The 14,101-nt window shown below is 44.1% G+C and overlaps 3 protein-coding genes across 3 annotated transcripts; 2 read left to right on the plus strand and 1 right to left on the minus strand.

Moving 5' to 3' along the window:
• The first annotated feature begins 150 nt into the window (after positions 1-150).
• LOC119374349 (phosphatidylinositol N-acetylglucosaminyltransferase subunit H) lies at positions 151-9,608 on the plus strand. Its single transcript, XM_037644429.2, has 5 exons — positions 151-542; positions 765-843; positions 924-1,051; positions 2,734-2,811; positions 4,503-9,608. The coding sequence occupies exons 1-5, from the start codon at positions 282-284 to the stop codon at positions 4,563-4,565; spliced, it is 609 nt and encodes a 202-aa protein (XP_037500357.1). The 5' UTR covers positions 151-281; the 3' UTR covers positions 4,566-9,608.
• Positions 7,584-11,197, minus strand: LOC119374347 (uncharacterized). The gene is made up of 6 exons (XM_037644427.2): positions 11,126-11,197; positions 10,976-11,060; positions 10,728-10,880; positions 10,443-10,639; positions 9,830-10,059; positions 7,584-7,707 (listed from the first exon to the last, which is right to left on the minus strand). Exons 3-6 carry the CDS (start codon positions 10,849-10,851, stop codon positions 7,662-7,664), a joined length of 597 nt encoding a protein of 198 aa, XP_037500355.2. The 5' UTR covers positions 10,852-10,880; positions 10,976-11,060; positions 11,126-11,197; the 3' UTR covers positions 7,584-7,661.
• A 211-nt stretch (positions 11,198-11,408) lies between these two features.
• Positions 11,409-13,027, plus strand: LOC119374351 (uncharacterized). Its single transcript, XM_049410912.1, has 3 exons — positions 11,409-11,678; positions 11,772-12,120; positions 12,161-13,027. Exons 1-2 carry the CDS (start codon positions 11,470-11,472, stop codon positions 12,106-12,108), a joined length of 546 nt encoding a protein of 181 aa, XP_049266869.1. The 5' UTR covers positions 11,409-11,469; the 3' UTR covers positions 12,109-12,120; positions 12,161-13,027.
• Positions 13,028-14,101: the final 1,074 nt, after the last annotated feature.

Consider the following 14,101-nt stretch of genomic DNA (forward strand, 5'->3'; position numbering starts at 1 on the left):
AGAACGTAAGGTTTCTGTACATATCAACGTAGAGAACAAAAATTATCTTGTATTTACTAATGCATGTTAGAAGTATTTTATGAGCTATAAAACTATGCAATAGAGCGTGTTGTTAAGTTAAAAGCGCTGATACGACAATGGGACTACCATTCACAGCATTCAGGCCAATCAAGATGGCGGCGTCCTGTGGTGGTTTTGCCAGCTTTGCTGCTTAGATTGTTTGATCACCTTATGCTATGCTCGGCTCTCCGTGTTCGCACACCCAGTCGTAATCTGCAGCGATGACTCACGGCGCGAGAGGCAAGGCCGGCAAAAAATCTGCGGCTGCGAAACCGGCGTGCAACGGTAATGCCGTTCGGTCCTCGTCCAAATTGCCGTGCGAGAACGTCCGGGGTGAGCCCCTGGACTTTTTCGCCATTAATTACGGCAAGAACTTAGTCCAGGAGTATATATTCCGACACCGAGCCTTCAACACTAAGCGATGGCTCGTGTTAACGCCTCTATTTCTCGCCTGTTTTCTCCGCTGCGGCCTCCATACGAGGGTAAGTCGTAGTTGCATCCTTGACCCTAAACTGGCCCAGTTAAATCGTTAAAATGCATGATACTACAGCAGAGAAAGGGCGTTGTTTCTAGCGCTGTTTTAAGGATGCGCGAATACCAGCAGATTACTGTTACGTACCTAGCGTAACGCTTGGTTTCGATGTTAGTTCTACACGCCTTTACGCCGTGATTTGACCTAATTTGATGTATCTCCCCTTCGCTAGGGAGTCGACATCCTTGGGTTATCCCTCATCGTATTGTGTCTTCTCCTGGTTGTGAAACTTCGGCGACGCGTGAAAGAAGGTGAGCTCCGCCGGCTTGTCTGCACGCCTGTGGAGAGAAAGTGCTGCGCACCGGTTCAGTGTAACGCCTTTCCCGCGCAGAATCGCTCCTGGTGATGAGGTCGCTGGGTCTGCAGACCACGACGACATTCGTGACCGGAAGGCAGGAGTCGAGGTTCATCAAAAAGGAAAACATTGATGACGTCGTCATTTCGGAAGCAATATCCATGGTAACTGTCGCATTCAGTGACGCCGTATTAGATTTAAAGCTGCAAAGCGGGCTTGTTGATATGGCATATTTTTCAGCGAGCGACGCTGTGTGTGTGTGTGTTCGTCGTCTTTCTTGTGTCGCGTTTCTTTGCGCTATCATAGTAATAAAAAATATGCCGTATTAGAAAGTTCCGTGTGCGCCTGTTCACATTAGGACGTGTGTGTGTGTGTGTGTGTGTGTGTGTGTGTGTGTGTGTGTGTGTGTGTGTGTGTGTGTGTGTGTGTGTGTGTGTGTGTGTGTGTGTGTGTGTGTGTGTGTGTGTGAGAGAGAGAGAGCGCTTGACTGAGATAAACCCCCTCCTGTACAATGCTGTACTGTTATATCACCCGGGAAATAGGCGGTCTAGTTCGCTTCTACGAAATGCCAGTTGCACTACTGCGTTATTGTGCTTGTATACTGTAGATTGTACACAATCATAAGATGAAAACGTTGCTTCAGCTTCAAACAGCGCAAATGACAAGGGACAAGTTGAAAAGAAAACAGGACAGGCGCTGACTCGCGACTAAGTTTAATCACAAAAAAAAGAAGAATGCAATACACACTACACATGGTTACTTCGCACCCATCAACCCAATGTGCCAGCAAGATATGCTGATTCCCTCTCAGATAGTGCAGTCGAAGGCTGGCTTATGCATACCGTGCTTTTTCGGGCAATCTGTGCTGCATTGACAACTAACCTTGTGTTCATATCTCTACACTTGTACAAAATCTCTTGTGTCATAGAAATTTGGCGAACACTTGCACTGACGGCAATGCGCAGACACATGCACGTAATCATTCCTGTTTAGATTCGAGGCAGGCTTCCCGCAGCCTAACATTGATTTGTGACAAATGAAGCAGCCCTCCTCTGACACTAACGTGATTCTCTGAAAGCTTCTTCGAAGCCATTTTGTTAACACTGAAATAATATAGCCATTGAAGACAAACCGCCGGCGGAATGTCCCCTCACACTGCCTGCCAGATGCTGGCTGAAAACCCACTAGCTCTCTTGTTGAAAACCTCTTGCAGTCATGCCAAGAACCCTCTGTGGTGTCTTAGCAGCGAAGTTGTTGCTCCGCTGAGCTCAAAAGGGCAAGCTCTACTTCAAGCCACGGTGGCCGCATTTCGATGGGGGCGAAACGCAAAAACACCAATGCACTTAGATGCAGCCGTGAAACCTAGGTGGTTGAAATTAATCCCAAGTCTCCCACTACAGCATGCCCCATGATCATATTGTGGTTTGGCTCGTTACACCCCAAAATATAATTTTTTTAAATTCCAAGCAGCATCATACGTTATGGCAATATGGGCACAGCAGTGCATGAGAAAATATCTTATAGTAAGTGCCTTTCTTGTATCAGACACAACCAAACGGAACCAACCAATGACGCTAAGGAAGCTATAGGGGATGTTACTTGTATGCTTTAACTATGATATAGTAATCTTGCTTTCATTTTCTTTTTGTGACTGGCTAAACTGCCTGCAAACTTAACGCTATGCAATACCATTTCCAATGAATACCAAAGTGTGTAGCTAAGAAAAACTTCTGTCTGCACAGAGAGTTGTAAATAAGGATCCAGAATCCAGCAGTAGCTGTTCTCGATTGTGTTACAGTTAACGAAAGTAGTTTGCTGATTCATGGCTCTTCATCTGTCCACACAGCACAGCGTCATCTTTTACTTGGTCATATTGCTCCACAACGTAGATTCCAAGGTTCCCAGCCTGGTGCCTTTATTTCAAGTGAGTCCCAAGACATTGCTTACCGAATGACCTCTGCCATGCTGTATGTCTGTATCACAAGCCACACGTGTCTGTATACATGTACAGTCGGCGTCAAAATTTTTAAAGATTGCTAGGTCTGAGAAAACTGAATTTCCCAGCAATTGGTCGAACTGTGCAGTACGTGTTGTTCGCTCATTTTAGAACAGGCCGGAAATCTAAATTCAGGGTTATGTGCTGAAGCAGAGGGAATATCCAGCTATTTCTTGTGTCTCGTGATCTCTAAACTTTTTGCACTGACTGTACGTAAAAATAGTACGAACAGGATGATCCCAAGAGACCAGCTGGACAAGTTTATTGTCGATTATGAAAAACAAAGCTACATTGATGGAGGTCTCTTATAGGCCTTTTTTGTACATCAAAGTAGCTTAAGTTTATACAATGCCAGAAAAAAAACTCACCATTAACACAAAGTTCAAATTTTGATGTGATTTGGTAGTGTCGGGCATGAACAGAAAAATACAGTTATCTACGTCCACTTTCCAAGTTCAAGATCCAAATTCATTTCAAACAGTTGCCATGTAGGAATTGTTTATCAAACAACTATGCTAGAACCTTTATGTAACAAGAAACATGTGGAAAGTTCTGAAAAAGTGTCTGGTCTGTCAAGTCCAATAAGTGAGTGCAGTTGTTTGCGATTTCTAATGCTGCTGCGATTTCTTAAAGTTTGGAAAGGAACTTTTGTTGCAATTGAGTCCGCGAATGGAGTGCTTTTATTCTACCAAACAAATCATTAGGCTTGTGTGAATGTCACTGTTATGGTTCAAAACGAATGGTAATTACTGTAAAATAATTTCAAAGCAAATTCAAATAGTAGCAGGACTTGAATAGCAGTGGGGTGCAAGTTAAAAGTCGTAAAACGCATTACCTTTTAAAATTTGCCAAACATAACCCGTATTAGCTCGTATTACACGCTTGTAAAAGTTAAGGAAAAAAATTAATTGGGTTTCAGGTAATGTGCGCATTTAACCTTGCAGTTTGACTTAGCGGCAGTGTGGGTTCTCCCTGAAGAGACAGTTTTACGGCATAACACCCCATGCTGCAGTGAAACCACCTTTACAGGGGAAATCCGCACTGCCGCGAAGCCACATTTCACGGGTAAATGTGCACACTACCTGCACCCTAATTAACATTTCTTAAAGGTTTTAAAGCGTGTCATTCGAGCTTATAAGGGTTAAGTTTGGAAAATATTAAAAAGGTAACGTATTTTACCACTTATAATTTGCACCATATTGCTGTAGAAATCCTGCTTCTAATAGAATTCACTTCGAAATTATTCAAACCATTATTCACTTCGGCTTTACATTGGACCAAAAAACAGTAATATTCACGTGTAAGCTTAGGTATCACGCAACGCTGGAAAAACCTTTTAGTATATCTTCAGCATCCTTAGAGATAGCAAGTCCGTAATTTTGCGTACCCACCCGCCACGGTGGTCTAGTGGTTGTGGTACTCGACTGCCCACCCGAAGGTAGCGGGACCGAATCCCTACCGCCACAGCCGCATTTCGATAGAGTCAAAATGTTATAGGCCCTGTGCTTTGATTTAGGTAACCCCAGGTCGTAGAAATTTCCGGAGCCCCCCACTGCGGCGCCTCTCGTAATCACATTGTCGTTTTAAATGCAAGTATTATTCATTTTGCACACCCACAGAACACCATGCCGAGGCTCGACGCCCTGAAGATGGTTTACCGCGGCTGGAGCCTGCAGCAGTGATGCCGCATACACAGGCAGTAACCGGAGCTGCCACCATCATATTTTTTTGTTGATGACTCGCCGTCGACCAAGTCTATCGGCGTCTTACAACTACTTGCCATATTGACTTATGTAGTGATCGTTTTTACCATTTCGGGGGAGCACTGTTCACCGTAGCCATCCTGGATGCCGCTCGTGATCAGCGACGTCCCGTCCTTATTATTTACTTATTTATAAAAAAGCCCATCCCTTTTAGAGTTGTGAACTTGCCAAGTTTTTAGTCTAGCTTTTTACGTAGTCAACTAAAAATGTTCGCAGGCATGTTGTGCCTGGAATGAACTTAACTACATATCACCTGTGTGTGTACTGTTAGCCTTGCCACAGAGGGAGCTGCTTCAGCTCACCAATTAGAGCAGAAAGCTTCAACGATCACTCAGCTGTGAAAACCTTCGTTACCTTAATGGTGCCCTGCAACACTCTTTGAACATATATTTTTAAAAAATGCTTCCAAGCAAGGCTCCGTTGAATATCTCGCCCAAATATTCTTGCACAGCACGTAGCAGTAAGTTAAAAATGTCACGTCAAAAACGGCCAAAAAACGCTTGCTCTCTCCTCGGCTGTTTTGTTATAAACTATGCAGCGGGTGGGAGCAAACAGGTGCAACAGGCACTGGGTCCTTTTAAACATATAATACTAATACTGACATAGTAGTGTCTTTCCAAGATAACTTAAAAGGGTGTTGCATGACCCTTTTAAACTTACAATACTGATACCAATATTTCAGGTTTTCTGCTTCATAACTCAGTGCATATCATGGACCATAATGTTGTATTATTAAGTGTGATTTTTACTTTTTTGCTTTCTCTTTTTTTTATATATGTGCATTGTTAACAGACTTGTTTCAATTCCCAAATGCATTGTTTCAATCCGGTGCAGATGCTTGTGACATACATAGATTGTGTGGTCTTTGATAATAATGATGTCTCATTGCACACGCTGTACCACTTTTGAAGCCACAGCCAGTGTGTTTATGTCCTGTTCGCAGCCAAAAAAAGCAAATTGTAGCATGCCATGTGATGCAGCAGGATGACATTTGAAGAACTCGTCGAACTCTCTGAAAGGTCTCAGTACAGCTGAATGTTGTACATCGATGGACTGGGTGCGAAATACGAAATCAGTCGTGTACAGTAGAACCTCGTTGATACGTTCTCGTTTTGTACAATTTCCCAGTGCCAATGTTCGCTATATTTTTATCAAGCGAAACTGGGCAATGTTTTGGTGAGCTTGCGTTGTATGTTTTCCCGGATAGTGTGTTTCTTTCTTTTCTTTTTTTTTTCTAAGCGAAGCTTTCATAACTCGCAGATTTCAGTGGCGGTGTCGTACGGAAAAAAACCCAGTGCTGGCGAGTGTACAGAAATGCGAACCTTGAAGGTGCGCCGGTCACGCGCGTATTCGTATGCGCCGTTTTCCGATAATTGATGCTCTTTCGATCATGGGGCTTGTTGATGATCAGCCATTTCTGATACGGCAATCTGATCTTTGATTGAGGTGACTTGTCATTTCACGTTGCCACATTTCATTGTTGCCTGGGTATGATCGTGCGACCGTCGTTGTTGCCCGTAGCAACTGAAGTGTTTTGTGGCTAAGCATGTGGATTAAGGTCCAATTCCCAGCATGGAGGAAGCAGGAACAATTAAGAGGGAGCATTGTGCTTTGCGATAGAAATAAAGAAAGAAAAGTAGTACACCAGGCACGGAAGCGCAAAGCTTCGCTTGCCCCCATTTTCCCGATAGGGCAAGGGCTCCTGAATTTTTTTTAGAACGCATGAACGAGGTGTTACCATACATCGATTTAAGTTCACGTTAAAAATACTGCTAAAGTGTATGGGCAGTCCCACCTGAGTCTGAAAAAAGGATATCAGCACGCTTTTTGTAGGAAGTGCAACAGTGGTGTCCAAATGTTTTTTTTTTTTTTAATTATGAACTGTCTTTTCTATACTTTACAGAATTCCCCGATGATAATTGAAAGGGGGGCTGGTTTTAACGTTATCATAGTAGCACTGTACTTTGATGACGTTTTCATCGTTTTCACAAAGAACTCACTGCAACAAAATTTCACTTTGGCGGCTTTTTTATTGTGCCCGTAAACAGCTCGTTTTAAACACAGTTTAATGTATTAAAAGAAGGAGTGCATCATAAAAATGTTACGCATCTAAAAAAAAGGTGTAAAAAATGTGCTGTGTGAACGTTAACAAAGCAATCTTGGGTAAAGCTGCAGGACTGATAATCATCTGATTGTCTTATCAGCAGCCTTCAGGTATCACATAAGGATTCAATGCACACAGCTTGTGGTTAGCAAATGTGATCCCAGCTTGCACCTCCTGTGTTTTAGCATGCAGCGAAAGTTTCTTTCGATGTTCTGGGTCATGCCTCTCTTCGAGCAAGGAGTAGTGGTGGAATTTAATGCATAAAAATTTTAGTATTTGTCATCATCAGCAGCCTGACTACACCCACTGATGTGCTGTAGTGCTTCCCTTTAAAAATTATGCTTCCATATGTCTGCAACATAACAAATGAGTGCTCTGATCCGAGAGGTAGTGTGTTATTGAAATTGCAAGGAGTCTGCAAGAGAGGCATGACAAGGAATTTCACTTGTGGATCGTGCAGTTACGCAGTTATAGCGCGTTACTGTGCTGTACGTTTGGTGCACAAAGAAAGCGGGACGCTACAGTTGCTGCACCAAGTAACTATACCAGGTTTGAAAGCATATCCTAGTGACCCCCACCCCCGCGATTTTGAAAAGAGTGGTGGATGGTGACTGGTGTTTTTTTCTATAAGACGGCATAACTTAGGAAATGCTTGTGTACATATTTTACCAGGTTGTTACTTCCAAACTAGTGCTCAGTATTTTTAAATTACTGTACCGCTTGAAAGGCTTGCGTTGTGTTGTGGAATGTTGGCTCCCAGAGAGTTGCCCTTTCGTTAAATTTGCTTGTCTTGCTTCCATGATGTGAATAAGGAGATAACGAAGGTCGTATTTGGTTGTGTTCTTTTTTTAATTGCAAACTGTTGCAGAACTGGTCGACCCTTGTCTGTCCGAAAAACATGTTGCTACTCTTCAGTATATCCACTTGGACATTTTGCCAAGAACTGTGGCAACACCCCTGAAAAAAAGAAGGAAAGAAAAAAAAAAGCGAAGAGTCTCTTACTATATTGTGCAAATATCTTAAAAAGGGCTTGTACTTAAAAAGTACAGCTACACAGAAGTAGCGCTGGATACGTGATTTCGTAAGTCTACGGATGCAAGAGCTATGAAAGAGCGATGTCTTATTTACAGCCCGTACCTGGCAACATGAGAATTCAATAGCGTAAAGTCGCATCCTTGCGCGCATTATGTTCATGTTTTTTGTAGCGTCCACGTCTAGTCCACAAGGTCATTTTAACTTGTTGCTCAACATTGTCATTTTGTTTTTTTGTTTGTATTACCAAATTTTATGCACGCAGTAGCCAGTAGCATTTGCTGGCATCACACAGGCATGCGCAGAATCCTTCATTAGGAAGGGCGGAGCTTTGCCCCCTCCCCCCGTTTTTGGTTGAGTCCGAAAGAAAAGCTTTTGCGATAAATGCAAAAATGAAAATGAAGGGATGACTTTATTCTCACAGTGGCCTGTCTTTGGTTCCCCGCTATACTCGCGGACAACTTTTCTTGGCAATGAAGGGAAAGCTACGGGGGTGGAGCGTCTGCACATGTAATGCTACGCGAAGTAGTCCGGTTTGGCGCGCGTAACGCCGTGGAAAGTGATGGCTAGCGTTGCATTTCGACGCAAACGCTGCTCAGCGTCTAAGGTACGGGTAAAAGGCGCGACTTTTTCACGCACGCAAAAACGCAAAGTGACAACGTATAAAGTAAAAGAAGTACAAATATCTCGCTTGTGAACGCTGCGTTCCGTCTCAAAAAGCTACATGTAGAAAATGAAGGAATATTTTATATATCTCATGCAGAAAATAAGGACGCAATTGTGGGACTACATTCATCAGTGGTAGGATACGTGCATTGTGGCTCTGTAGCCTTCGCTTCATTGCCAAGAAAAGTTGTCCGCGAGTATAGTTAAGATAGGAATTACACTTTTCGAAATGCAACGTCAGGGGTCCTCGGCCGCCATTATCACCAAACACTTCCTTGGACAAAACCCTGCTCTTTAAACAATGACGTGACTAGACCGCTTATGCAAAGGTATGGGGCAGACTTCGCGCCCCCTTTAGATGACTAAAGAGGCGGGAAGGGGGGTCTTTTGATAATGTAGAATAATCCATGTTATTAAAAAAGACAATCTTTTGTCATTCTTTCATTATGAACCAGCTGGAAGAAGTTATTGTGCATCTGGAATAACATTTTTTTTTTTTTTTTGCAACTCCGGAAGAATGTCTCTTGTAATTTGTGCTGCAGCTTTTATGATGAGATAGTTAGTGTGGTTGTGTCGCTCTGCTTTTGTTTGGGTCGTACCATTTGTGTCTGGGATGGATCACTTAACCAGGATTGCTACTTTCTTTCGGACATGTTTCCTTTCCTTGCGTGCTTTTTAGGCACTCGTTTGTACGTGCTAATGAGAAAGAACTGCAGTGGATGAAATTTGAGCTGACTTTGTGTTGGAACTCATGCCCGTGCGACACAGTGTGGGCCAGAGTGACCTTTGCTCCATGTTAGAACATGCTGTGTCATGCTGCTTCAGTATTTTTAAAAATGCACTCCGTTACATGCAATATTTGCATGACTGTTGGAAAACTAGTAAGTGTGCGTTTTGTTTCTATGCACAAATTCTGGATTTGCATTCCTTTGACTTGCCCCGAAGAATGTCGGACTTTTCTGTGAATGATTACAAACTACACTCATGGTCTCAGGTTTTATGTCAACAATGACCACATGTATTATGAGTATTAATGCTAGTGATATTGTTTTGTATTGTTATTATGCTTTCAAAGATAAAATAGAGTAGTAGATTGTCAATGTCGTCGGTACCTGACCAAATGTTGATTGTAGACATCTATTAAACGTCGTTCTAATCGAGATATACTGCTGTGGTTGTGCTTTTATATTACTGGACGCGCATTCAGAGTGGAGCATGATTAGTGTGCAGCCACTGAAGTTTTTATAGCAGTGTGACAAGCCTAGAAAATTTTGAAATTTTTAAGAAGGTTGCTTTCTGGTGTTGGCTGTTTTACTAAATGCAGCCATGGCTTTGTTAATGATTTTATACATAATACAAATTTATAAATCGGGGGAATCACCTTCTTAGGCTCTGAAACAGCCCAGTGCTTGGTGCTGGTTCGCTGCTCTGGCCATACTGAATGGCCCGTGGCCCGCTGCATTCCAGGGACACACTGTTGTCGAGGAAAACGATAGCGTTGTTGCCCTTCTGGACTTCCGGGATATCTGCGTACTGCTGAAGCGATCGGTAGATCATGTCGGGTACGAAGTATTGCTTCACGACAAGTTCATGTCCAGCTTCCTTGGGTCTCTGAAAGACATGTGGGCAGTTTGCACTAGAGGCGCAAGGCAGTCGCAGCGGAATTGGTGGTCTCCTAGATAGTCCTGTCTTGGCTCGTTCTCAAAAGGCTTAATTATTATGATTAGGCCACGTGAAACTGGTGTATCTCGGCGAGTTGGCCTGGTTCGATCACACTCAACTTAATTAGGTTTAGTCTCAATTAACGCTAATTAGACTTAATTGGGATTACGTAGGCATCGACTTTCACTAGCCTCATTGGGAATTCGACTTGGATCGCCCGCCTTCTGTGGCTTTCCTGATTATGATAGTTTCCTGGTGAAGCGTGCAAAATTATGCATACGTGTGATCATCTCGCTTCGCCCAGATTTGGCAGAAAAATGTCGCAGGTTTACCATGTAACGCAGGCAGTCTTGCACTGAGAACGGCAGTGCTCGCTCCAGGTCGCGCCTGGATTGTCTGCGTACCACAGCGTGTGAAGCTGGGGTGGCCCTGTGACGGTACATTGCAGGCAACCTGATCTTGCGTTTCTCCCTACGTGGTGGCCATCTTCGTTTCACTGGTACCACGGGAGCCTCGCTAGATGAGCTACCTGCTGAAGCATAGACGAATTCGAAGCGAAAAGCAATTCACCACCCACCAATAGGAAAGGGAACAAAATCGCCGATGAAGTTTACAACCTTCGTCGTTGTGGCCATGGCGGATGACGTCGGTTGAGCGCGCGACGATATCGTTTCTCTGGACGCGCACGTGGAATTGGTGGCGGTACAATTCGTACATCGCGCCGTCCCTCTCGAAAGCCATTTGACCGCTGAACTTCCATTCGCGATATTCTGCGTTGAATGTGCACACGTTAAGACCTTGCACAATTAAACTAAAGCGGGGCAGCAAAATATTGCAAAATGTAACACTTCAAAGAAAAGGATACCAATGTCGGCGGTAAACTCTCCGTTGGAAATCTTCCGAGGGTACTCTTTCTCGCTCACAGCCTCTACTATAGTCGTGATAACGTCCTGTGGAGGGAAAGAAGTGTCAGTAAATTATGCGGGCGAGTGGTATAAACGACTGAAAGGACAACCCGTTCGTGGTTTAGAATGTCGACGCTGCCAGGTGGCCTATGAACAGAAAAAAAAAAAAAATACGGTTAGAGCAATGCGTCTTAGCCAGTTCAGAGATGACAGTATCACCCGGCTGATGTCAGTATCTCACCATTCGAGTTTGAACTTGTACACGAACTTGCCATGCCAACATAGTTTGTATCGAGCGGCCATCTTTCGCCAGTTTCGCTTCTGGAGCGGCGTCGTCTGCTCGATTCATTAGCCAACCGGAGCAGAATAGCCATCGAAAAGCCAACTGAAGCCGAAACGAAGCCAACGCGGCGATTGCAGCTGTTCAGCGCGAAACTGGCGAAACGTAGCAGCAATGTCTCGTTCTTTGAAACACAGCAAAGTGTTTGACGACTCCAAGGGTCGTTTCTTCCTCGTTCTGCTAACAGAGGAGGATGACGCGAGGCTGTCAAAGCTAAGCCTGTCCATTACGGACGGCAACAACGTTTGGAAAGCGACGACGAGTTTCGAGGAGTCGTGCGGATCGCTGAACTCACGTCGGGAGGAAAACGTAAAACATTTAATGTAAGTGTGCAAACAAAACGGAAACGAAAGCTGACCTAAAGGGCTTCTTGTCGCGGATAACCTACACGCTGTTCACCAATGGCCTCTTTGCAGAAGGCGCGTCGGCAACTGCAGACTCGAAACTTGCGACGAAACGGATGAACTGTCCGTCATGTTCGTGCCTCCCGGGAAGACCTACGAGCTCAAGTTTAAGAAGGCCACCGGTGCGAGTGCTGCCATAGAACGTCTCGACCTGCTAGTAGCGGTAGCCGATGCCGGAGATCTCAAGACGCTCGTGGACTCTGCCGATAACGACGCGTTGTTGGTCGCGCCAGCTAATAAGAGGAGCAAGTCTCGCAAGGAAGCTGCGCCAGTGGAGAAGGAAGGCATGAGCCTCTTAAACCCCAGAAGTAGGAAAATCCCGACTAAAAGGGGTATCGATTTTGACTGACTTGACACAAGCGTACGAACTGACACAACTGCCTTAACCAAGTATATTTTAGCGTCTGGTTGAAGAGCGTTGAGTTTAAGCATGTGATTGCTTTTTCTGCGCTCTCTTTATGGTCACATAGCACGCAGCGTCACCGATTATCTGCCAGTTCTGCGAGTATGTCACATCCGGCTTTAGCGCGTGTTCAACTTTTACGAAAGTGCTTGCGAACGTGAGAATTGTTGAACCATGCAGTGAGGTGAGCCATTTCGTATATTTATTGTCCAATGCTGTCGTCAGCGGAACAAAATGTTTGGTTGTTTGGTGCTTGTTTACGGTCATAATGCAATGCGGATACACACAAAGCTTGAGCGAACTTTTGAGAATATGACAGGCACTCTATGCCAGTTAAATATATAGTTATTTAAAACTGTGGCTCCTGCTGTGCGTGTAATGACGGTCATCACCTTGATATTAAGATGCGTTGTTATTAATTAATGTGGCTGTGGCATCTGAGCATTGTAAAAAACAACAAATGAGCATCTTGCGCTGCCTCTCAAAGTGGCACTGTATGTATGTGCTTGCATTGCGTTAGTTATGACATAATTAACGCAGTGCGAGCATGCACATACAGCTACATCCTAAAGCTGTTCTCGTGGTTTCATCAATCCAACGTGGAGCAAGTCTCAGGCCCGTTGCGAGTATTGTGCACTGCAAAAGCTAAGCTCTGTTCAGGTGCCCCACTCCATGCAAGTTGGGAAAAACCATAAAAAGCCTTTATAGAACTTTGAACTGCAAAGCACTGCTTTGTGCGAGACTTTCAGCTGTGTGTTACAGAGTCTGGAGCTCTCTTGTAAATAAATACGTCGTTTTCATCATGACTCCACTTATCGTTCATTAACACGCTACAGCCAAGTATGTTTTTATTCATCGTTTATTTTTCCTTCTGTTCAAGTTTACAAAGATGAGTGCAAAACATATTTAAGCCCAAGTTGGAAGAGCTGCTTTACAAAATGCCAGCACAAAAAGGAGAGAATGGCAGAAGTGGTATCGTACAAGCATGACAAGTAGCGAAAGAGAGCTTTACTCCTTGGAAGTCTTTTGCAATGATGCTTTTATTTTTAAATGTGGTTTCTTCAGCTATCTGGGCTTGCTGCCAAGTGCAGAGCTGAGTGTTCCCTCGCCGAAATAAAAGCTAGTTGTGACCAAAATTCGTGGGACTGCACTGTTATTTGTGCCTTAATCTCGTGGGCAGTTTATTTTGTGCTAATGAGTGCCATTTCCGTTTCCTCGCGAAACATACACACGGGTAATGCGTAATAGCCTCTCTCATGCAATATTTGAAGGTAGTTTTGACTGTCGGTTCTCGAGTTCTTGCTAGACGAAGAATGAGTTCTGTTCAGCATGCCTTTCAGTAACTGGCAGTCATATCCCAGAAACAACAGCACGTTGCCATTTACTGAGATGCTCATGGTGTTACTGAGATACTTGTGATGCTGCTGCACCGGCTATGATATTCTGCAGTCATATAGTGGGGCTTTGTTCACAGTTGTGGTTGGCACGTTTACAGTGCTAGCAGAATGCAAAAAAAAAAAAAAGAATTAAGCTAGTGCTTGGCAGTAGCACGGCCACTGGATGCAAACGCACATGGTGTGTGTGTGCATCCTCCGGCTGTGGTAGTAGTAACAGGGTGGGCCCACCATAGTGATTCAGCTGTGGACCATAGCACTCTGACATTGTAGGATGTTGAAATCTCGGTTGTGGTTGGCATGTACTGATGGCTGCAGAATGCAAGACCACTAATGCTAATGTGGTTACATCTCAAAACACTATCGGCAGTCATAGTCAAACTGAAAACTTACTTTGGTATCTCGCGTTAATTTGGGACATCAAACAATAATGTTTAAGCGCACAACCAGACGAGGACACAAAGAAGAATGCGTAAGAGACACATGGCGCCCATGTGTCATAACGTCTTTTTCTTTGTGTCCTCGTCTGGCTGTTCGCTGAAACT

Source organism: Rhipicephalus sanguineus, chromosome 11 (assembly GCF_013339695.2).
Source record: "Rhipicephalus sanguineus isolate Rsan-2018 chromosome 11, BIME_Rsan_1.4, whole genome shotgun sequence".
NCBI classification, from domain to species: Eukaryota; Metazoa; Arthropoda; class Arachnida; order Ixodida; family Ixodidae; genus Rhipicephalus; species Rhipicephalus sanguineus.

Coding starts and splice junctions, on each gene's coding strand:
- LOC119374349 (XM_037644429.2), top strand. CDS start 282: ATGACTCACGGCGCGAGAGGCAAGGCCGGCAAAAAATCTGCGGCTGCG. Junction 543..764: donor GCTGCGGCCTCCATACGAGG/GTAAGTCGTAGT, acceptor CCCCTTCGCTAG/GGAGTCGACATCCTTGGGTT. Junction 844..923: donor TCGGCGACGCGTGAAAGAAG/GTGAGCTCCGCC, acceptor TTTCCCGCGCAG/AATCGCTCCTGGTGATGAGG.
- LOC119374347 (XM_037644427.2), bottom strand. CDS start 10,851: ATGGCTTTCGAGAGGGACGGCGCGATGTACGAATTGTACCGCCACCAA. Junction 10,640..10,727: donor CCATGGCCACAACGACGAAG/GTTGTAAACTTC, acceptor ATGCTTCAGCAG/GTAGCTCATCTAGCGAGGCT. Junction 10,060..10,442: donor AAGACTGCCTGCGTTACATG/GTAAACCTGCGA, acceptor CATGTCTTTCAG/AGACCCAAGGAAGCTGGACA.
- LOC119374351 (XM_049410912.1), top strand. CDS start 11,470: ATGTCTCGTTCTTTGAAACACAGCAAAGTGTTTGACGACTCCAAGGGT. Junction 11,679..11,771: donor GAAAACGTAAAACATTTAAT/GTAAGTGTGCAA, acceptor GCCTCTTTGCAG/AAGGCGCGTCGGCAACTGCA.